Source organism: Babylonia areolata, chromosome 1 (genome assembly GCF_041734735.1).
Source record: "Babylonia areolata isolate BAREFJ2019XMU chromosome 1, ASM4173473v1, whole genome shotgun sequence".
NCBI classification, from domain to species: Eukaryota; Metazoa; Mollusca; class Gastropoda; order Neogastropoda; family Buccinidae; genus Babylonia; species Babylonia areolata.
The window spans coordinates 41,270,337-41,295,048 of NC_134876.1; the positions used below are offsets into that span (position 1 = coordinate 41,270,337).

General features: G+C 37.3%; 2 protein-coding genes across 2 annotated transcripts in view; one reads left to right on the plus strand and one right to left on the minus strand.

Moving 5' to 3' along the window:
- Positions 1-207: 207 nt before the first annotated feature.
- On the minus strand, positions 208-15,280 carry LOC143292060 (DNA primase small subunit-like). The gene is made up of 13 exons (XM_076602243.1): positions 15,113-15,280; positions 14,415-14,572; positions 13,592-13,698; positions 12,576-12,649; positions 11,482-11,618; positions 10,924-10,985; positions 8,506-8,618; positions 6,996-7,087; positions 5,832-5,964; positions 5,521-5,590; positions 4,202-4,269; positions 3,088-3,186; positions 208-2,310 (listed from the first exon to the last, which is right to left on the minus strand). The coding sequence occupies exons 1-13, from the start codon at positions 15,225-15,227 to the stop codon at positions 2,291-2,293; spliced, it is 1,248 nt and encodes a 415-aa protein (XP_076458358.1). The 5' UTR covers positions 15,228-15,280; the 3' UTR covers positions 208-2,290.
- Positions 15,281-19,949: 4,669 nt separating this feature from the next.
- Positions 19,950-24,712, plus strand: part of LOC143283037 (inositol-trisphosphate 3-kinase homolog) — a 60,511-nt gene continuing 55,748 nt past the window's right edge. Inside the window, exon 1 of the mRNA XM_076589042.1 lies at positions 19,950-20,083. The gene's annotated coding sequence lies outside the window, so the exon portion shown is untranslated. The remainder of the gene's footprint in view (positions 20,084-24,712) is intronic.

Here is a 24,712-nt window from a genome sequence, read left to right on the forward strand (position 1 = left end):
ACCACAGGTCTGTCTTCAGGGACTGTGTTAGTTGGAAATGATAGTGGAGGAGAAAGAAAGGCTTAAAAGTTATAAGTATTTATCAGTAAAGGAAGGCGTGTTTCACCAGCATTAACGAGTCAACTACACACACACACAGACATGCATACACAGGTACAGAGAAAAAGAGGGAGCATGCATGGGAGCATACACAATTCAATAAAACACCACCAGATGTCTCTCAGTTTTTCACTTTTCACTGGTCAGCTTTACATCATGACTGTACATGTCAATGCTTTATACAGTAATAGAAAGATAAAAAAAAACTTTTAAACTTGTAGTGAAAAAATCAAACACATCCATAACAGGACCAACAAGTACATGGGAAGAACATGATACACTTGCATAACATCCAGATTTCTTTAAAAAAAAAAATCAAAACACATGGCATCTCATTTTTCTCCATCCTGTACTCCCATATGCCAGCCTCTCAGATCTAGCTGTATTTCAGACATAGCTGTCAATAGACTACGGTACTGACAACAGGCAATGTACAGTTTCACAGTGGCATTCTCTGCCAATCTATCTCTGATGGTGGCAGTAAAGGTCTGTTCGTTGTTTAACTCTAACTACACAAATCTGTCCATCTTGGAAAAAAAACAAACAAACAATGTTTCACGAAATTCCCAACATGTAAAGCCAACATTTTTTTAGGGGAAGGCAGGGGTGAGGGTGGGGGTGGTGACAGTCACTATCCTTCAGATTCAAAACTTGAGTATTATTGTATCATGTTATAGGTATGTCCTCCAATAACCTTTATTTAGTAATGCCAAGGCTTTTGTAATTTTTGTTTTAACTCACTCAAAACAAAGTGCCCTAATCAGGGCCCTACTGTTTGCAACCGTTTCAGGAAAAGGACCCCAATCGGGGCTTTAGACAGTTTTGAATTATTTTTGGAGTGGCGCCTAATTTACCTAATGACATTTTAAGCTAAGAATATCTTAACTGACCTTTCCACTCTCAACTGCGACCAATAAATGCAGTGTATGTTGCTGTGCTCATGAGCAGGAGACTTATTGTCCCGGTAACTGGTTCATGTGAACAGTGCATGTCAGCAATGGCATGTGACCAAGTTTCAACTCAGTCACAAGGCAGACAATTAGACAAAGGGGCCCTATCGTGGCTACTGAACGTTATTTCAAACTCTGTGTGCTTTCCTGGATTCATTTACGTCATCAGTGTGTGCAAATTTCGAACAAAAAATAGGGTATTTTCATCATCTCACTGTATGATAGCACAAGAAAGGATAAGTTTGATATTTTGTCCCCAACTACCTCATTTTGTTACTGATCAGGTTGGACATTTTTAGTTAATAAATTCCAACATTCGGTGTGGGGGGGTTTTTTGGGTGATTTTATTTCTCAACCATAAAAATGGGTCGCCTGTGAGGAAAGTCAGGGGAGCTAACTGGCAGTAATGAGTTAAATCAGCTCCAAGTGAGAAGGAATTCACATGTTTGCCCTTTTTTTCTTACCTCCCCTCCCCCTTAATCAGCCCTGAGATTTAGAAACCTTTTCAGTTGTCTGATCTATTTAAAAAATAAAAAATAAAAAAAGGAGGGGAATCTTAGAAACTGTCATCACTATTACATTTTTGTCTGTTCATTGTACAAACATTTTCTGGTTCTAAAAAGACAATATTCATCCCTAGCATTGCAAGGAATAATGAAGCAGGACTCTGAAAAAAAAAAGTGGTAAAAGACATGAACAAACATTTCTACACTCTAGGCATTCTGAAACAGAACTAAACTTCTACTAACCTTAAAAGTTACTTTTTTTTCATTACTGAAAAAATAATAGATGGAGATTGGACAATTTCTCTAAAATGAACAATTTTTTGTTGTTGTAAATTTCATTTATATATTTCAATGAATAATGGTCTCTGGGGAAAAAAAAGTCTTATGAATGACAACTGAACTATGACTTTCCAAATAACACATGCCTAAGTACTCATATGCTCATCAAAAGAGTAACAGTGAAAGCAGGTTTTAAAATGGAATAAAACTATAGTATGAACAAAAATGACTTGTTCTGCTTTCGGTGGAACAAAAATCTGAATACATATGGTCTCGAGCTTTATCATGCGGTTCCAGTGAAAATTCCTTCCATCTATTAACTCCTATCAAAATTAAATAACTCCACACTCAAACATAAAACACATAGCATGCACTTTCACCCAAACTGTGATCTAATCTCTGGAAAATCAACTGTTCATTTCTTTTCTTTCTTTGACAGCTGTTTCTGGTCTGCATCTAGAAATCCATTGTCTTGTCTGAAACAGAAAAACAAAAATAGGGCAAAACTGGTTACTCAAACTTATCCACACATGATACCTGCAACTGATCATTATTTAGTCAACAGTCATGAGATGTGACCAATGGCAACAATGGAGTTCATTGAGAAGATAATAATAGTATGTGTCTAGTTAATGACAGAAAACAAACTTAAAAGTTACCAAACTGCAGATGAAACTGCAACCAATACACTTAAATGAAAATAAAACCCCACTTTCTTTCAAAAAGAAACATCATTTTACCCACAAAATCATAGCTGAGTAGACATTCAGTCGCTCTATGAGTTTCCTCACACAACTGAAAGTGCACAGGTTTTACATTCGGCGAGCAAGATTTAAAAATAAACAACCTTTGTCACAAGATGTAATTACCCTATAGATGTTGAGAAAACCAGATGAAAATCTTGCCTCTTGATGCAAGATGCCAAGAGCTTCAGTTGCCGGCAGAAAATCTCTTGAGTTCACATACCTACTAACTACAAATTTAAAGGTGAAATATTTTTCATAACCCATGAACGGCAAAATCAGGATCCAACCTTCATGCTTCTATCTCTCTTTCATTTCTACCTATTTTATGTGAAGTCTGTTACTCATACTGACATTATTTGTTAATGCTAACACTTCTTCTGCCTTCATTCTTTATCAACTCTGATACTAATTATACAGACATTCTTTGTTGACTCTAGCACTTCTTCTACCTTCATTCTTTGTTCAGTCTGGCACTTATCATACTGACATTCTTTGTTACTAACTCACCACTTTCTTCCTGCAGCTTCCCATGCCTTGTGTTCTCCAATTTCTTTAGGAAGCGCTCAAACACTTCCACACTCTTGTTCATGGATGTCGACTTGTAGTCTGCAAACAAAATCACATCCGATGATTGTTTTGAACCAACCAGGTGTGCCATCAAGGGCTCTACACTCGCATGAAAAAACAGCTATTGCAACTCTCCTGTCCCAACTTCTGAACTGGACCGTCATCAACTTTAGACCCAAAGTCAAATTTCATTACACACCTTTACCTTTCCATGGCTATCTTACAGATCAGGAACAGCTGAACAGCACAGCAGATCTGGGTGCTGTTCCTTATTCCATACTCAGTTGCTGGCCTTGACTTAAGTCATGGTCACTAGCTGCAAACTGTAACACTTGTTATTGATCAGGACCATATTCAATTTGTCCTTTTGTCTTGATAAATTTATGCATATCACATCTTAATCCAGAAAGCTGTGGGTGGGGGGAGTAAGAGAAGGGAGGCAATGAGGGAGAAGGAGGGGTTGGGTGGGTGGAAATACTGTGAAAATGTGTGAACATTCTGTCTTTCCATGAATAACTGGGAAAAGTTGAGTTACAAGACTAGTGAAGCAGGATCAATGAGCAGTTCATGTCTGAAGCAAGTCTCTCTCAACACCTATTTTCTTACTGATATCTGGCCTATCATATTTTAGCAACATCCCCTGTATACATCCTTCTTCAGGAAAGTATTTCAAGTCTCTTCCTCCAAAGCTCTCAGTCTCTTCACATATTTCCACAACTCATCAACTGACTATAACCTGAGGTGACAGGGAGCAACCAATTCACTCACACAGAAACTCACTGATCTTAACACATATTTCACAGTGTTCAGACTTCATTCGTTCATACCTGTTCTTGGCACCCTTCAGAGCCAAAAATAAACAACAATCTAGTAGAAGTAAACAATCTAGAAGAAATAATGTTCTGAACCATGGACAATCAAGCATGGACAACAACAAAAAATGACACCCAGCCTCTGGTCTTGTGTACTGTAAAAAGAACCAACACCACACCCTGGGAGTGTAAATACTGTGCGTATACTTAATATGTTCAGAGAAACCCCATGTAAATCTGACCTTTCTGCCTCTTCCCAGTCTCGTCAGACACTCTGTTCTCTGTCTTGTTCAATTCTTCCATCAGCTGACTGCAAAACATAGAAGCTTTCATTAATCACTGTTATGTGATGTTCATTAATCTTATACAAGACAAAAGACCATTAAATGATGTGCTCCATTGCAAACAAATTTCAAATATATTTTTTACAGCTCAATGTGCTCTATGGTTAAAGAAAAAAAGCCCTGAAAGGAAAGCTAACAGGTCATCCATCAATCAACTGAACAATGATTATGAAAACACATCTGGTAAAAATATCAGATGATCCATGAATGATCACCAACTTGAAGTTGAAACCATGAAATGAAGTCAGAATTAATGGTGGTACATCTTAAAAATATGTTCTTCAACAAGCTCTTAATGTGCTAATGCAATGAAAATTTTCGGTGTATAAAAAACTTAAGTCTTAATACCAAACTCTGTATTTTTTATCACTGCCAGCTTGATAAGAAATTTTCATGTTGCTTCCTTTATTACCTAAACACTGTGATCTGAGATTTTTCTCAGAATGTGAATGGCTGACCCTTGTATGATGTGATTGGCTTATATCAGTCATGTACCCAACCATGAATGGCAGTTTTCATCAGCAACACTTGAATCATCAAGGAAACTTGTAATATTTGACAAAACAGCCAAAACGGTTATTAAATTAAACCACATATTTGCACAGGACAGGAATCTCAGACCCCTGCCGGAGTCTGCCTAGTCGGGCCACGGTTAAGTATGTGTAATTAAATCAAACTTTTTATCAGTGGTTTTGGGTTTTTTTAAAGCGCATTTGTCCAAATGAAATATAGCAGGTGTGTCCTAACTGGCACTCTGCACCTACCATGATACTGACAACTTAGTTGACATTGAAGAAATACATATTATTACTGTTTTAAATAACAGAAACAGCTGTGATGTAAAGATGTACAGCACTGTGTGTGTGTATTCACTGGAAAATATTTGTTTAGATTTCCATTTGATATAATGTACATAGAGATGACAGCATGTGCTGGGTGGGAAGGCAAACAACCATTTGTCTGATATCGAAAAGTTCGAAAATCCCTTGGCACTGGGGACTACACTTTCATATGAACATGATGACAATGAAAGGGTAAAATCAATTTATCATGCTGTTCTGCTGTTCATCAGTCCAGTAACTGTCTGTGTGACTGAGCTATCTGCCAGGCTTCGCAAAGTCAGCCTCAAATAGAAAAAAACAAAAAAACCAAAAACAGTACTTGCATCAATTTATGGACACTCAGCACCAGACAGAACTGACAGTGGTACCACTTACGTGATGGTAGGCACAGCTGCAGGAGAGAAGTTGTCAATGTCCTCAGGATCCATCGGCACGCACACACGTCCTGATGATAGGAAAGAAAGAAGTCGCACACAAAGAATATTTCAGGAAAATGAATGATAAAACAAAAACAAAAAAATCAAAAACAAAAACAAACACACAAAAAAAAGAATAAACTAAGCAAGCATTGAAACAAAAAGAACAAATGAGAAAACATGATAACGAATACTTTTAACCTCTCTGCAAACAAAAATGTTATTATAAATGCTATGGAAAAAGTGAGGTGGTAAAAGAATTAAACTCACCAGTTTTGGGGTGAATGCAAAATGGACTCTTCAGCAAATGGTTGACACCAATACTGACATTGACATCCAGCCTTGGGTAACAGTACTGCAACATAATCTCATCCACTGCTCTCTGGCTGTCACGAAAATAACTCTGAAATAACAAACAGAGAGATCATCATGGTAATATAATGCAAACATTGATTCCATCACTCTTTTCCCACAAAACATGTTACAGCAATCCAGTCAGCAATGCATACATCATAAACCTGTTCAGTATTTGTTTTGTCATAAACAGTATTCTTTATCTAAAATTCATACTCTTCTCTTCCATATTTCTGCATCAGCAACATGCTATAAATCTTGTGGCCACTACTACTGGCTATAGTAAGTGAACTCAGAAATCCCTTGCTTCAAATTTTGTTCCTTCTAATCATAAATTCATTCACATAAATTTTTTTTTTTCTAAATCACAGGTGAGTCCACTGTGAATAAACAAACATGAGAATAACAATCAAAGGGAGCAAATTTACAACAGCTTATGAGCATGAATAATCTAAAACGTCACGTCAGTTTTGCACAAACACTACTGATCCTGAGACCTGAGATGAACAAACACTTACCATAAATTAACACACACACACACACACAAAAAGGCCACCAACTAACCTGTACTCATATCAGAACCAGCAGTGTCTACTGTACAAGTCTACTGCTTTGAGATTTGGCATTTGCTTCCATGATTTAACATCAATCATATAAAGTATTGACTGGTCCACCAAAGCACAATACTCTTAACTGCCACTTAAAATCTATTATAATTCTTTTATCAATGATTGAATACGTTCAATGCTTTCTGAAACACTGTTAGCATCATTAAAGTTTGTTTTGCCAAATTCAAGCTTTTTGGGTTAAAAAAGAAAAAGTTTTTGCATGAAAGAATGGAACATAGTATATACAAGGCTAACCTTACACCCCCAAACCATCATTATACAGATGCAGTGAAATACCAAATAAAACAAATATTTTTACATAACAATAATAAATATTCCCCTCCCCCTGAAAAAAGAAAAAAAAGTTGTGTATGAGCAGCAACAATGTTTGGCAACCACAATGGTCAAATTAACTTAGTTTCATCTGGGTTTTATTTTGTTAAACTAAGCAAAAATCATTTATCATACTCACAGCTGACAATGAAATGAACCTCTTCAGCACGTCCCATCTTGAAGCAGAGTCAGCTTTGTCTTCAACGTCTTTAGAAATCTGGTTTCGGAGTTCTGTTTTAACAAAGAATGCTAGCAGTTCAATATATGCACATGCTAACTTTGCTACTGTCACTAATTCTGAGACGATTACAAATACAACAGCTTCTTCAGTTCTTTACTGGGGGTGAAAAAGGGACTTGAGCATTTGCAAATAACATACAAAGTTGAGAAGTGTCAAACATTCATGTCTGGGATAACACTTAAAATGAATGAAAATGTTATATATTGCTGTGAATACACATGAATCCATTCAAAGCCACACACACACACTCTTAGTCTTACATTCACTCACTCACAAGTTTTACACAAACACACTCAGCAACTGTAGTTAAAACAAGAATCCTGTATTGAAGATTGTCCATTACAATGAGACAAATGCATCCTCAGTTCATGTTAGGCGCCTCCCTTTTTCTTATCTGATGTTCATTGTAACTGAGCAAATGTTATCTGGGAAAAGTAACGGATATCCTGATGTTTTTTGTGTTTCCCTATCATCAGCTAATATTCATGTTTCTGTATGTATCATGTGGGTCGGTCTCTTCATCTATTTCTCATTGTCACTGTCTCTGTTTCTTTCATCCCTTCTGTCAGCCAATGCCCCCCCCTCCCCCCAGGCCCCCTTTCACCCCACTCCCAAAGCCCCCCCCCCACCCCCATCTCTCCCCCAACTGACTACACTCCTTAACATTCAAATATTCATTTTGACGTTTACTTAAAAACTTTTTGAAGGATTAGTGGCTTTTCCTTTTAATTAACTTTGTTAAATCTTTTTTTTTTTCCTTTTATATTTCTCTCTTTTTTCCATTTTTTTCTACTCTGCCATCTCGTGGGCAAGGTCAGCATGGAAAAAAGCCAAATGACTTCTGTTCGATGCTCATTAATAAAGATTTTTGTCTTCACTTTTTGACTTTTTAAAGCTTCATGTCCTTTTCTGTCCAGTATCTCCGATTTCAGGATATGGGACCCAATGTATCTGAAATGTAAACTCCTTCGCCATCAAGTTTCTATGTGAAAAACACTCTCCAGTAAAAAAAACATTTGAGACTCAACACACTCAGTCACTCAATTCGGTTCATGTCAAAACAACACAGCGGGCTTGTTCTCTTCAAACTCGGTCATGGTGGGATGGTTAGTCAGCTTCCTATTGTGCAAGAAAGTTGACTGCAGCTGTCACAATGTAAGAAACAGTCCGTTAAACTTGAACCCTTGACTAAAGCTGCCTATGGCAGTTAAAGAGTTAAAAATCATGCATCTACAATTCTTTAAAAGCACCAAATGGTTAAAATATGAAATACTGGCAAAAAGTTTTACTTAAAATGGGCATGAAATAGTTTACTCCAGCCACACCCCCACTCCACAAACCCCTTACCAAAACTCCTATGACCTCTCACCCCCAAACAAACAAAAAGGACAACAGCAACAAAAAGCACCTTCTGATGGGATCAGAGCAAGGACCTTTTTCATCTTCTTCTCGTCTCCAAGAAAATCCTGCTGACTGCATGCATAATGCTCAAAGTCTTTCTCCACAATCTTCAGTGCTTCTCTGCAAACAAATAATGCAATTTACAAACTTTCTTAATCACAGAAACTAATTTCAAACACAAGATCAAATGAGGCACAATTAGAATTAACCAGTTCAGTGTCAGAGAATTTTGTAAAATAAAAAAAAGTGCTCTCCCCTTGCCAGGGAATTATGAGGATTTGGGGGTAATAAATCACAAAAAATTCTAGCTCAAAAGCTATGGGCGATACAGAAAGAAAGTAAACGTTTATTTGAAGGAAAAATGAGTGTAGATTCTGCTTCTGGGCTTTTTTTTCCCCCCAGTTAGGTTGATTGTAAGTAACTGTTCAGGCATGTAAAGTCAAGATAATAATTTTTATGCAACAAAAAAGTCAGTTTCCACCTCTACATAATGACATCCATAAAGAAAAGAAACAAAATACAGCTAGAAACAGCAAGCCTATTGTGCAATTATACCTGTAGAAGAAATCAAAACAGGCTATAAGCTTATAAAACAAATCACAGCTCAAGTAAAGTCAACGTAAAAGGTCAATCACAGTCCCAGAAACTGAACTGGCAAGCTTTTTGACAGCAAAGAGCGTTTGCAAGTGAGAGGGTGAAGTTCTTTGATGACATGGCCAATTAAAGTGTCTGTTGTGCAGCCAGCTTGCCACCTCTTCAAACAAGTCATCCCTCTGATTCAGTGGAAAAAAAAAAAAGCGTTAAAAACAAAAAGCACGTGTTTCACGGCCAGTGCAGGTTCAGCACTGCGTTTCGTGAAAATCGTGGGGCACTGGCGGTTGTCGATCGCCTTCTGTCTGCTTTGAAATGTGAGTACACGCTTCCCAAAAGCCACGCCCCCTTGATGACCTCTGGCTGGCATTCGACCTATCGTCTTACATCACACCTCTCCCTCTCCTTCTCTTCTTCCAACACTGGCTGTACATATTCTGTCAGTCCTAGCCAGTTGTTCAAAAACGCTGTCTGACTGGATGGACGGACTGAATTACGATAAACTGGGCTGTTAGTTTCATAACTGTCGTTGTCAATCCCCTTCGTTTTCAAACCAATCATCAGACAAGAGAGATCCTTCTCCATCGTGAAAGCTGTCCATAATCACACGCAGAGCTTTCAGAATTGTGTAAATCTGCAAACTGTGACTATTTGCTTTACTGGACACAGTTTTCAATGCATTTGTTTGCACATGATGCAACCCCCTTTTCCATGCGTGTATCACGTGGTCAGTTAGCAAATTATTATCGAGTAGAAAGAGATCTTCTACCTGATGTAAGTTCATTTAAATAGTATTTTTATAATCCAGACACATCAGACTAACTGTTCAGAGTCTGTTTATGTGAATTGAACCAACCTCCAATGAAGGAAAAATCGGAATATATGCAGGACGTCAGTTGACGTCTTATAGGCACTATGGCAATACCTTTTGTACGACGTCAGCTGATGTCTTATAGGCACTCTAATGGTTAAGGTAATTTTTTTTTTTTTTTAAATAGATTGTACTAAAATGGCGCAAACTCCCCATATAGATTATAACAGGCTCTAAGCACCTCACATGAAACAATGCATATATCATAGACTGGGAGGAGAATCCAAATGTACATTACAGACACCAACAAGGATGAGACTGCTAGATTTGGAACTGTAGAAAGAAGATGATCAGGAAATTTGGAAAAAAAAGTTAGATCTGAAATGCACAATGCACAGAACTTATGTGTGGAAATGCTAACTTTTGAAGATTAATGCATGGTAACAGTGCTAACACTTATCAAAGATTTCTTTTCTAACTCTTTTGGAATGGGGATGAATGTAGGGTGTCTCTCTGAAGTGATACATACAATACATACATTGTGCCCATTTTTGTATTATTATCAATTCAACGATACAAACAGGGAAAATGTGAATAACAAGATGCAGTTGTCATCCTTTGGAAGGTTTTAAAATGAGCAGGGCAATGTGGCCCCTTCATTGCATTTCTAACATACAGGGAGATCTGCACTCACTTGTCTTGAGTGTGTAATGGGTTCATGGTGTTCACTGTTGTGTATTAAAAAATGGAGCACTTGCCATTCCACGGTTTCAAAATACCAATCTGATTTCTTTTAATTCTGGACTAACAGTGACAGATGACAAAATGACTTTCAATCAACGCTTTATGTGTGGTGTCTGATACTTGTGAAAACCCTTTACTACACCCCCTCCCAAGCCCCCCCCCCCACCCCCCACCCCCATCCCCCCTAAAAAATAGAAACATGGAGCAGTCTTCAAAGCCAGAAAGAGCAATATAGAGACAAGCCAGTCAACAAGCGAACAAACACATAAAACCACTTACTGGATACATGGGTGAGTGTAGTGGTAATCCAGTCGAACTTTTCGCTTCTGGTTTTCTCCACCCTGAAGTAATCACATTATTAAATTACAATCTTCTGAAAACACAGAAACATCAAAAGCAAAACAGAAAGAAATACTTTTTCTTTGAAGCAGGAACAGAATATGTCTAAACATTTGCCTAGAATTATAAAAACACCTATTTCATAAATATGGCAACTTATTTCATAATCATCAAAGTAAATGGTTACAATTCATTGTATATAGATGAATAAATAATGTAAACAGAGATTAAAAGAACCTTTTTTTATCAATAGCGCAACCAATATCATTTTCACTGCAGCTAGTTTCCATTTCCCCACTTAGGCAGACTAGAAGTTTGGACAAGTCAGGAATACAGACCCCTGCCGGAGTCTGCAACAGTGGGTCATGGTATGCTTTTGCATGTGTAATTAATGTCCTATTTATCAGTGCAACAGGTGACATTCACCATCCTCTCTTTTCTCCCTTTGAAATAAACCTGCAAATGTGTGTATGCATACATGCACTAAGTTGAGCCTACCTTCACCAGATTCAGATATTCCGCAATAGCCGTCCTGCCAGTTTGTGACAATTTGCGAGCCAGCTCATCACACACCCAGCAATGCACGCCTCTTCGTCCAGAGTACACCCACAGAATATGCTCAAAGCCAAAGTCCTCTGAAATCATTGCAAGACTCCAATCATTTTTGTTATTTATTACTTCATGCGAAAGCAAAGCATCATGTACAGATTTTTAAGGAAGCCAAATGGTAATTGATTTTACTGACTGTATAACGTTCAAAGCTTTATAATTATATACACCAAGACATATTGATATTGCATCTTAACCAAAGATCAATTTGTTGCATTATGTATTTTGTTAATAACCACTTTCCAATAATTATAAAATAAAATATTTTTTCAGATTCTAGGTCAAATATCACCACTGAGATTCTTCCACATCAGTTACTGTTTTTTCCCCCTAAGTTTGAGTTACTTCCCTTGCAACCATTTTCATCGAAAGGAAAGGCTGAAGGATGTATCCACAGATAACACATACACCAACAGTTCTGCGTATGTTCTGAAAAGATCAAGAACAGCTGGATACAATTCAAAACCAAACCTATTTGGATTATTGATGGATTTACAAACCAGCACTGAGTAGATGACAGCAGAGTACCAAGTCCCAACTTGAAACGAGTGGCAGGTTTGGAAAATGTTTTTTTTATGGATGAAACATTTCAAAACAAAGCCAGACATCAGTATTTCAAGTGTATATTGATAAAGCTATGATAAACTGCAGAAAAGGAAATTTTCTGTCTAAAATTACGTTTAAGTAACATACTTACCGTGACCCAACTAGTGCAGACTCCGGCAGGGGTCTGACATTCCTGCCGGCACAGAGCCCTGCCGGAGTCTGTGCTAGTTGGGTCACGGTTAAGTATGTGTAATTAAAAGAGGTAGATGAGGCCCAGAATGGATTAATACAAGGCTGAATGATGTGCATCTGACAACGAACAAAACAACAGTAGCTTGTTAAATCTCATTCAATTATTGTCAATAATACATACATTCCTTTCTAGATTGTTAAAAAATAAATCAAACTGCTCATGAAGAAATTCATCCTGCACATACCTCTTAGTGCTCTGTCCAGAATCTTCACAGCCATTGTCATCAGTGGCCAGCACTTTTCACAAATGTCCGCTCCACTGACAAAGCAAATTGTATCAATTCATAATCACTCTGAAAAAAAGTTTTTTATCATATGATTATGAATTAACAATGAAGTTTGCATCGGAAGTCATGATAAATTATGGCGCTGCCTAAGAACTCTATTCTTAAAATCTGTTCAATTCCTGATCAATCAAAAAGATTGCAGTTTCCTTGATATGTGCTTCTGTAGATACGTCTTTTCTGTCAGAGCTATAAATTATGAACTTTCTTTTCTCACACTCAAAAGTGAATAGTAATCAGCAATAATATGCAAAGCAGACCTGATCAACCTGGCGGTAATGAAAAACACTCTTTTCTTCTTCTTCATTCGTGGGCTGCAACTCCCACATTCATTCATATCCACACGAATGGGCTTTTACCTGTATGACTGTTTTTACTCCACCATGAAGGCATCCATACTCCACTTTCTGGGGTGAAAAACACTCAATTCTAATAATAAAAATAATGATAAAAAGATGTAATGTATGGCAAGCTACTAAAGCAGTTTTCCAGATAGAGTGCTATATCAATATGTTACTTTTTTTTTTTAAAGTATCCATTATCACTGTAGTAATAATAATAATAATAATAATAATAATGGATACTTATATAGCACACTATCCAGAAATCTGCTCTAGGTGCTTTACAAAAACGCTTTTGTTAACATAATACATCATATCTATGTTACATACACACACCAAAATGTGACTACACACACACATGCACACACACACACACACACACACACGCTGCATACATACATTTTAACATACATGTGTATCTAACAGCTACCCTAACACATACGCACACATAGGCAGGCACAAACTTACATAAACACACGCACACACAATGAACCAGAAGAGGGCAGTCACTCAGAATAAAACTGCAGAAAATAAATCTGAATACAAATTTTAAAAAGGAGAAAGAAATGTACTCACGAGCAACAACTCCTGACATCATCGTAGTCTGTCATGTCAATATCAAACACCAGCTCTTTTTCTTGGGCTTGAAACACTTCTGCTCGGACAGTCTTGTTATCTTTAGGCTGGTAAAAGACAGACATAAATTATAAAATATGCATCATACAAATTCATATAACAGAAATGTAAACATGCTCATACAAATTTACACACATAACATTACAAAACTTTTTAAAATATACTTTTACATCAAATCATTTTGAAAGTGTGCAAAAAACATAACTCAGACAAACATAAATAAAGTAGGACAAATTATCACATTTTGTTAGTATGAAATATCTGGTAGTGATACATCTCTACTTAAAGGTTTTTTTTGAAACTATATTCATTTACAGACACATTTTCTTTTCTTGAGCAGCAAGTGTGTGTGTGTGTGTGTGTGTGTGTGTGTGTGTGTTCTCTATCAGTCTGTGTGTGTAAGAGTGAGGGAGAGGAGGAGAGAGAGAAAGAAGACATGTGTACAGAAGTGTGTGTGTGTGTGGGGGGGGGGGGGGGGAAGTGGGCGGGGGGGGGGGGGGGGAGAGTGCGCATGTGGGCATGTTTAAATACAGTTTGAGTTATAATGCATTTTATACAAGATTGAAAGTTCACAGATAATTTATAAATGGGGATGATCAAACTGGCGTTTGTTTTATAATATTTCGGGTATACAGACAAGTCAAGGGTGAACAAATTGGGTGGGTGGGTCAGGAAACTCTTAATCCTCATCTGCTGTTCCTGTTTTCCTTGAAAATATGTAGCTGCATCACCAGAAATTAATCGAAAAAACACTGCCACTTACCCTGTGAGAAAAAACGGCTCCAATGTCAATCTTGTATGGGCATCTTTTTTGTATTTCTTTCTCTAAGTCCTGCTGGTCTGTGAATGACTGGTACCGCAAATACACGTCATCTTTGAGTGTGAAGGAAAATTCTCTGTTTGTGAAGTACGTCTTGGGCACTGGAAGTGAATTTTAAACAATAATCAAGTGAAAGTCAGTATTACTATGACAACAGCTTGAATGAACATATAGTGTAAATTTTTATGTATTTTTCATAAATTGAATACCAGTATATTTTGTCAGTTTGTGTATAATAACATGATACAGATATAATACTGGCAATCTTTCGATCTCTACCTCTCACATGCACTGATACAAACACACGAAGAGTGAAAGACACAGATGAGCAAGCACACACATACACACACCATATCATGATAACATTGGTTTAAAATCTGACAATAAAATGTACTCTGTACACATGATACAGACATGACTGAGACTGTTTAGACATTTTAACTAATTGCCTTTTCCACATCCTTGTATATTACTTTATTAGCATTATTACTATTATTGGAAAGTTATGCACTGCTGGTAGTGAGGCAGCATCTTTCGGGAAAATCAAATCATTTATAAGCACTATAGTATAAACTTGTATAAAATACATCTTATAGTATTGTTCTGTGTCCGTGCAGCCACGAGTCAGCTCCTCGGCTTACCTCCTCCGTAGTTTAGCCACCGATAAAAAGGTCCATATGGAAACAGACGTTTGTAGTAAACTGGAAGTAAATCAGGCAGACTTGCTGCATCGTAGCTCTCTTCTGTTGTCGACATTTCTTGCGAAAAGTTTCGGTAGACAAATTCCGATCAAAGGTTCCCGCGGTTTCCCGCTATGCTCGGTGTGTTTGGTCTTCAACTTATATGCACGATCGTCGTTCATGCAGTGTACGCAAGGTCATCGCTGCCGCAGTGACTTCAGGGACGAGGTACACACACACACACACACACACACACACACACACACACAGAATTTGGTCTTTAAATACCCGAAGATAGAGAAATTTTAGACTCATACCCACCAAAGCCAATGCCTACCAAACTCTTGTACGCCCGCACCTGGAGTATTGTTCATCAGTCTGGAGCCCGTACAAAGAAGGTCAAAAGAACAAGATTGAAATGGTGCAAAGAAGAGCAGCACGTTATGTACACAGTGACTACGGGCGGACCAGCAGCGTAACACACATGCTGCAAGAACTAGGATGGGAATCCCTCGAATCACGGCGGAACAGACAAAGGCTGACCCTGATGTATAAAATGGTCAACGGCATTGTAGACATCCCTCCAGACAAATTTCTCAAGAAAGGATCCGGCAGAACAAGATCAAATCATCGACACAAATTTGTCCATCTTAGCTCCTCCTCTGACCCTTATAAATACAGTTTTTTCCCATCAACCATCCCCGTCTGGAACTCCCTGCCTGCAACAGCAGCAGAGGCTCCCTCCTTGGCAGCTTTCAAGAGGGAGCTGAACAAGATCACAGTTTAGTCCCCCCCACTTTTTTTTTTTTTTTTTTTTTTTTTCCCCGGAGGGACGCTGCGAGTGACGGTGGGAGAGAGTATGTATACATGCTCTTTCTCATTGTCACCCCCTCCGGAGGAAAAGATAGGTCTAATTAGGTTTTAGTTAGGTATTTACGCCTCTGCGCACACAGGTCATTAATAGTCAGTAATGACGGCTGACCTTCCAATTTGAAGATTTGAAGATTGAAGTCTAACAAACCAGAACACACAACTGAAACCTGGGATGCTAACATCAAAATGATGGTGATGGTGATGGTGAGGGGGCCGGGAGATCCAGGAAGAGATCAAGGGGGAATTCTTTCTTGTGGGTCAGACTGTGATCTGACTATCAACCATACCCGAATTAATTTACATGGCAATGTCTGCATGTGCTCTCTCTTCTCTCTCTCTCTCTCTCTCTCTCTCTCTCTCTCTCTCTCTCTCTCTCTTCCCTGTTATGTATCTCTACTAACACCATGCTTTCATTTTATTTAGTATTGTGTAATGTATACCCTATTCAGGGCGGGGACTGGATGTAAAAAAGCACACCAGTGCTTATCTATTATCCTCGAAATAAACTCGGAATTTGTTTTGTCTTGTCTTGTCTTGTCTTGTCTTGTCTTGTCTTGTCTCGTCTCTCTCTCTCTCTCTCTCTCTCTCTCTCTCTCTCTCTCTCTCTCTCTCTCTCTCTGTGCATTACAGCCAGACAAAAACGTACGTCAAAACAATTCAACAAACTTATTTTCTATTTCTCTCTCTGGGATTAGAATTGATGAAGTAAAAACGCATAGGGTACTATAGGCATCATCACTGATAATAATCTATCTTGGTCCGATCATGTTTCTTATCTGTAAAAGAATATAAAAAAAAGTATTTCAGCTATCTAAAATTAAACATTTTCTTTATATCCATGATCGCACAAACTGAGTTCTTTCAAGCACATATTCAGTCAATTGTAGATTATGCATTGACAGTATGCGGGGATTCAGCTATAGTGCAAACATTCTAAAACCCTTAAACAGATTGTATAAACGTGCTCTTAAACTATAGTTCTTTTACAATCCAGCTCATTTATATCCACTGATATGAGTATAAATCATTGAACATTCTTCCACACTATTATCTATATAAGACCAGAATACAACAAGGCTATGTTAATGCACAAAGTAGTTACTGGAGCAGCTCCTCCTGGTATCGTAGATAACTTTCCAATAAACAGCAATAGACACTTTCATAAATTTACGTAGATACCTCTTCCTAGAATTGATCTCTTTAAGTCAAGCCTTTCATATACAGTGGTGCTTCGGGAGTACTGGAATAATCTACCTTCCTTTTAAAAACAGATAACTGGTAGTGTTAACTTCAGAAGCTCTTAAAAACACACACACACACACAATTAACCATTTGTTTGATAGAATGGAAAATATATAAATGATTTAAGTCAACCTTAATGACAATGCCTTCCTACTTAAACAGGAAATTATGTGTATAATACAGATAAGAGGTCATTTTATCGTTATACTTTCTTCGCACATTTCCAAGCAATTTTATGGGATATTTTATAAGCTTTGAACGTGTGGACACATTCTGAGAAATGATATGGATAACAGGGTCTCGTCATTGGTAAAGCATGCATGAGTTATATTCGACACATGAGTGCAGGTGTTGACAAAGTTCATTTGATTTTTTATTTGTAGTTATTCATGCACATTAATTTCTTTTGCTCATTTGTTTGTAATCTTCATACTCTAACCTGGATGAAAGGATATCATCGGTGTGCTTTTTCACTGCATACTGTGTATGCGTTAAGAGCTCGCGAAATATTAATCCTGTAAACAAAGAATATGCCCACATCTCTTCTTTTCCAATCATAAAAATCAAACAGTGACCGTACCACTTGTCAACTGTTTTTGTAAAGCTTTATAACTTCCGGTTCAAAAAAGGTAAAGAAAAATGCTACTTATCTATTGCCGGACCATGGAGTCGTTGCTACTGTAATCCTGGTGTGATAAGGCTGAATTTCATGATGTGTTGATAGTATGTATCTGTCTGTTTATTTGCCATTAGAGCAATATTTGTTGTTTCTTACCCACATGTTTGAAAACAATCCCTTGTCGATATGTCGTCTGCTTCACCTTTTCTTGAGATCCAGTGTTGGAATAATAACATAAATCTTAGGAAACGTGTGTGTAATGAGAGAGAGAGAGAGAGAGAGAGAGAGAGAGTAACAATACTGTACATGTGGTTTGTTGGAATGATGACCGAAGGACTGTATTGATAGTGGGAGAAATGCGTCGTGTGCAAGACTGTGTAATCAGTTGTCACAAGCTACTGGTTGAAATGGTTAAATGTGCGTCATACGATACTGATATAGTTTACTAAATGATTTTTATTTGCCAGCGTGAATCAAATTGATAAATGAAGTTACAAAATGTATAGTTGAAGAATGAAATGAAAGCAGTTTTTATCAAAATGAGGTGCTATCGAAGCAGATGAAGATCAAATAATATAGATCTACTTGAATTTAACATCATGTTACTGGAACAATGTGGTCTCATGAATGATTTTTATGTACCACTTGAATAATTGGCCTTTGTATTGTAGTGTGTGTGTGTGTGTGTGTGTGTGTGTTAAATCCAACTGCAGTTTCGGACATGATTATTGTTTTATACAAGATGTAACTTAAGTTGACATAATTCCATTTTCTTTTTTCAGATAGTCATCTTGGGAATATTCTCTATTAATTTCTGGGATTTATTTCTTCAGCAATCTTTCAAGCACCATCTTCAAATTAAGGTAAAAACAAAAATTATGAAGAATAAAGAAGCCACAAGAAACATTTTTAGAAAACAGTATAATGGTCAAATATTTGTATTTTTCTAGGCCTATATGTTATTTATGATTTTGAACTTTTGATTTTGAAATGCACACATCTTTGCATTTAACTGATGCATGTGCACACATTTGAATTTATGCACCCACAAACCGCCCCCCCCCCCCCTGCCCCCCCCCCCCCCCCCCCCCCCCCCCCCCCCCCCCCCCCCACACACACACCCTGATCCCATGCACATTGAACTGACAGTTACACAAAGCTACGCTGATGTCTTCTCACCCTGCATCTTCACTTGTCCCCCTAAATTCCACCTCCCCTTTCAACCATCCACCTATCCTTCACTCGCGTTACAAATACAGACATGTATCTTGACATGTACAAAAGCACACACACACACACACACAGATTGAGATTTTTTTTTTTTTTTTTTTTTTTTTTGAAACATGCCTTTTTGTCAACTGCAATTTTGTTCTTTACATTGTTCTTACTATCTTAGTCATTGATGTTTACTCATCAGAAATTATAAGTCTGTATTGTACATGATCAGCTCAAGCAAACAAAATACACAGAGACACTTCCACTCATGCATGTGCACAAGTCTTCCAATCAAATGTTTTTGCAGAAGAGGAAAGCAGTAGTCCTGTATGACTATTCCATTGTTGAACTGAATATCTTTAATTCATTTTTTGTTAAAACTGAGTTTTTGATAATTTAAATGAAATTCAACATCTGAAGACGAGAAGGGTGTGAGTACATTTCTAAAATTATGTTTCTCAGTGTATGTGCACAAAAAGGATGGAAATGGTTGGGTGCAAATAAAAATATGAGAAGCAATGTGTAATCACAAAAAAATATTGCCTTTTACTAATATTTTAGATATATCTATGGAGACAACATAGATCAAAACAAATAGGCACACATCATCTGTGCACATATTATCTCTTTTGTGTAACAAATGAGAAGAAGATTTTTTTTTTTTTTTAGTTGTGAATAGGACTAATGTATGCAGCATGGACACATGTTCTGCATGCATCACACACATTAGGTAGAATTATGCTAATATAATAATTACAGCTAAAAATCAGTTGAATTAACCTATTTATGTCTGTACTATCCAACAGATGTCCAGTATTTACACAGGGTGACGCAGATGATGATGTTGTGTGGTGAAGATGGCATCTGAGGCCAGCAGAACGATAAGCCTTCCAAAGGATTATCACAGAGCAGATAACCAGTCAGACAATGCTCATTTTAACAACAAAATCCTTGACAGCTTCCCACCACAGCTTGATAATGTGGTAAGTCACTATTTTTCATCAGCTATGAAGCTTGCTTGTGAATATATTCAGCCCATGTAATTCATGTATCTAATTTGTTAAAGACAGTATATTGGCAAAAACTATGCATTTGCATTTTTATTGTTTTACAGAAAGGAAAGTCAGCCATATGATCACAACTGTTTCTCATTTCTATGGGGAATGAAAATTATGAGGATTTGCATAGATTGATACAAAGAAAAATCAAATGTAAATCAATATATATATATATATATATGTATGTATGTGTGTGTGTGTATATTAGTGTAAGAGCATGTCAGATAGAGCAAACACAAATTCAGTTATATCTGGTTGTGCCATTTATTTTTACTGGCATGGTACATGGTTAAAAAATGCTACTACTAACAATTTAGTGGTGTTCCCAGTCTTTGTGCCAGAAAAATAAATGTTGAAAGACCTCCTGAATGTGTCAGCAAAATTTAATGATGAAATATGAAGGCATTAAAATGAAGAAATATAATGCACAAAAAGGTAAGAAAAAGGAATGGCAGTGGCTCAGAAAACAATTGATCTTTACACCTTATAAGCGCTTGGGGATTAATAGGATATAAGGGAGGTTATTGTGTAAACAACATGAGTGTTCAGCTCAGCTGTGATATAACCAAAGCATTGTCATGTAAATGAGCACAAACACATGTGAAGTGTTGTGTGAATACATGTACTTTACAAATAATCATTATTTTTGTATGCATATGATGAGTATGATCTAGTGCCTCTGTTCAACACCATTTCTATTTTCTGTTCCCTTCCATTTGATAGCGCATGAGTGGATTGATTTTTTAATGTTTCATGATATAATGATTATACATCTGCTCTTTTGTCTGAAACCACTGAAGTAATACGGAATTGGTTCAGCAGATCAGCTTTGTCTGTCTGCTCAAGTACACAGCCTAACAAACAACAAATAGTGTGTGATGCACATGGTTGAAAATGCAGTGGGAATAAAGCAAGCACTTGCACAAAGGATCACACTGTCATTGTTTGTATACAAAGGAAGTGTTTAAATATTTGCATTCTGTATTTCATAGATGGGTGATTGTTATCACCAGTGGTTTTTATGTACATACACACTTAAGAATAAGAGGGAGAAAGAGAGAGAGAGAGAGAGAGAGAGAGAGAGAGAGAGAGAATGTTTATGAGCAGCAGCTGTGTCAAATGTAAAATTTATAATGTGAATGCCCCTGTTATCAAGTTATTGAGTATGTGTGTGGGTGGCTGTGTGTGTGTATTGCATATGTACAAACATGCACACACATATGACTGTAAATGATTTTGTTTTATTTGTAGATTGTTGCATTACAATATTGATGAAGAGGATGGTGATAATGGTAATGACAGTACTGGCAGACTGGGAAGTCTTGTGTTCAAGCCTGCTAGAGGCACAGAATGTGTGAGTTTCAGGCATCCGCTTTTGCCAAACAGTGAGAGTTACAGGGACTCATCTGTGGCGAGTACACAACTGAGGATCAGTCATATTATAGTCCCATTACTGACATGAGTGACAGGGACCCATCTGAGAAGACTGCACACTTGAAAATCATTTATATCATAGTTCCATTACTGACTCAAGTCAGAAGATTAAACACACACACACACACACACACACACACACACACACACACACACACACACACACACACACATGTCCTACTCTCCCAGTTTTGATATATCTTCCCTGTTTGTCAGTGCCTGTGATGATTTTCTTGTGTGAAAGTGTTTATAATTCATTGTTAGCTGATTCATAGAGACTGTCACTGAAGGGACAAAGTTGTAGTTTCCATTCCTGTTTGCCCCATTTCACCACACAACCCTGTCCATAAACCCCCCTCTCCTCCCTTTTGTTTATGTTTATTGGTGATAACATTCAAATGTGAACATCAGTACTTTAAGTAGATGTCTACAATCACCAGTATGTGTGATTGGACATTAAATAGAATTCCCTTCAGTAGTAAAGGGTTTTCTCAGGTGGTACAAACCTAACCTTACAGCAGCCTGGCATTGATAGGTCTGTGCTTGTGCTGGAACAATGGCAGAAAAAACTTAAAGGTGGTTTGGTAATGGGGATTAGAGAGGAATGTCATTTAGAGTGCCTCTTAGAGGGTATATAGAGCTTGAGGCCAGCCCCCACACTACACACACACAAAAAGTTGTTTCTCAGTTTGTGGTTTCATATACATATGTGTGTGTGTGTGCGTGCGCGTGTGTGTGTGTGCCATTGTAATTGAGGTGCCTGTTTACACACTTACCTACATACATGTGAAGGGAATATACACATGTATAAGATAGTGTCCTGTTCTCATAGAAAAGGGATCATGTTGTTGTTTTTTGAAAAAAAAAAAAAAAACCCAACAAATCAGTTAATAATATTCATTTTAAAAATGCATGATTTTCTTGTTTTTTGGTGTGTTTTTTTTAAAGCACAAAATATGAAAGATGTTTTGGAGATGTTTCATATTATGCTTGATATGTCTCATATATGCTTGATAGCAGTAGAAGCTGGAAGCTCACACATTGATACAAATCTCTGTACACAGACACACACAAATACACTCGTGCACACACACATGCACAGAAACTCATACAGTCATAGACACAAATCAACACACACACACACACACACACACACACACACACACAGGGGTGAGCCATAACTGCTTACAAGGCTAGCTTCACACTCATTGGCAACTAATGAAGCCCTCTAAAACCTCATGTTACAAGTGGTAAGAGTACCCATCCCATGTTAACAAAATGGCATTTGACGAATGCTAAGTTTGGAAACTGTGCTTTTGGCATTGTTCTTATGAGGCTGTTGGTTATATATGATTTAACACACACACACGCACACACGCATGCACGCACGCATGTAGAGAGAGAGAGAGAGAGAGAGTGATCTGTGTTAGTGGTAATGAGCTTGTCAGTGAACATGGTTAGATTACTTGGAGTGCCTGAGGCAAAGAAATGTGTCCCTTTTTCCCATAACAGAAATCATGTGTTTTTTTGGTGTTTTTTTGGTGTTTTTTTTTTTTTCTAAAATGCCTTTAGTTTAATACAGTGAAGTTGAGCTTTTGGATTTTTTTTTTTAAATGAAAAAGAAACTATGCATTTCAGTTTGTAAGTCATATGACCTTATTTCTAAAACCTTGTTCCAGTTTGACAAGAAAGAAACCTTCTTTGATTGCAAACTGTTAATCATGATGTTTCAATTCGAAAAGGTTCACTGACAGATGGAGATCTCTTTTTCACCTGTTAGGTTTGAATACAAAGTCTTCTAGTTCTATATGAAATAGGCATTTACTCATATCGTTTCCTGTTTCATGGTTTAAATTTTGATGTAGTCCACTTGATGATATAACAGTGATGATAAAAAGTAATTAGTTCTTACAGATATATGATTGTGTTTAATTTTATCTCGGAATATTAACCCATGGTTAGTTAATTTATCATATAATTGATTATATTTAAATCAAAGAACTGTGTTTGCCCTTGAGGTCATTTAGGCTGTGACTGTCATAGTAGACTGATTGCAGGAGACCATTTACATGCGTCACACTCACTTTCTTACTACAAGCCCCTAAGTGCACTGTCATCACTCATAATTCTTGAGAGGGCTTATTCAATGTTGTCCAACCCCTTGGTTGTTGAAAGGTCACCAGATTCTTTGGAGAAGTGTTCACTGGCCATACAAGCAGGCCACTTGTGTTCCACAAGATAACACTTAACAGTTAATCTTGCAATATTCATCTTACACATTGTTTGTCCAGTCAGTGGCTATAAATGATATGTATATCTTATATATATACACCAATCATGCATACTCATACTGATACAGTGATGCACTGCAGGCTTCATTTATTTCCATCTCTGCCTTTCCTTCTCCCTGTTGTCTGATAGTCTCAGTAGTCATGATGCTGCACTACCGTGTGTTTGTGTGTGTGTGTGTGTGTGTGTGTGAAAGCACTCACCTTTTGTTTTATTAGGTATATAATATTTCTGGTTCCAAAGAGTGGCAGAAAGAAAGAAAAGAGAAGGAACAAGCAGAACTGTACAGTACTGTCAGTAGCGTCAGGGTAAAAGTAAAGAAATAAAGTGTGTGTTATTTATCTCATAATATTGCATGTTTTTTTTTTCAATTTGCGTGTACGTGACTGTGTGTGGTTTTGTGCACTTTCATGTAAATTTGTATGGTTTTGCAAAAAAAAAAAAAAAAAAAAAAAAAACCCCACATGAATGGTTGTGTGAAAAAAAATCGGAGTTTGCCTGTACTTAGCGAATTCTTTGAACTTTGAAGAGTCCACAGAAGGTGCACTTTCATGAATGCCCAGTCAGCACTGATCCTCTGATCTCTCTGTCGCTGTCTGTCTCAGTTTGTGTCTTTTAAGTTAAATCTTCCTCTGAACCTCTCACTCTTTCATTACAGTTTTTCTCCCTCTCTGCTTGTCCAGCTGTCTTTATACCTGCTTGTCTCTCTCTTTGTCTTTTAATGACTGTCTGTCTGCTTTTGGAAAGTGTTGGTCTGTTTTACTCCACCCCATTTTTCTTTTGTTTGTGGTTAAACTTGTTAAATACCCCACCATGTAGTTTGCTTGCACT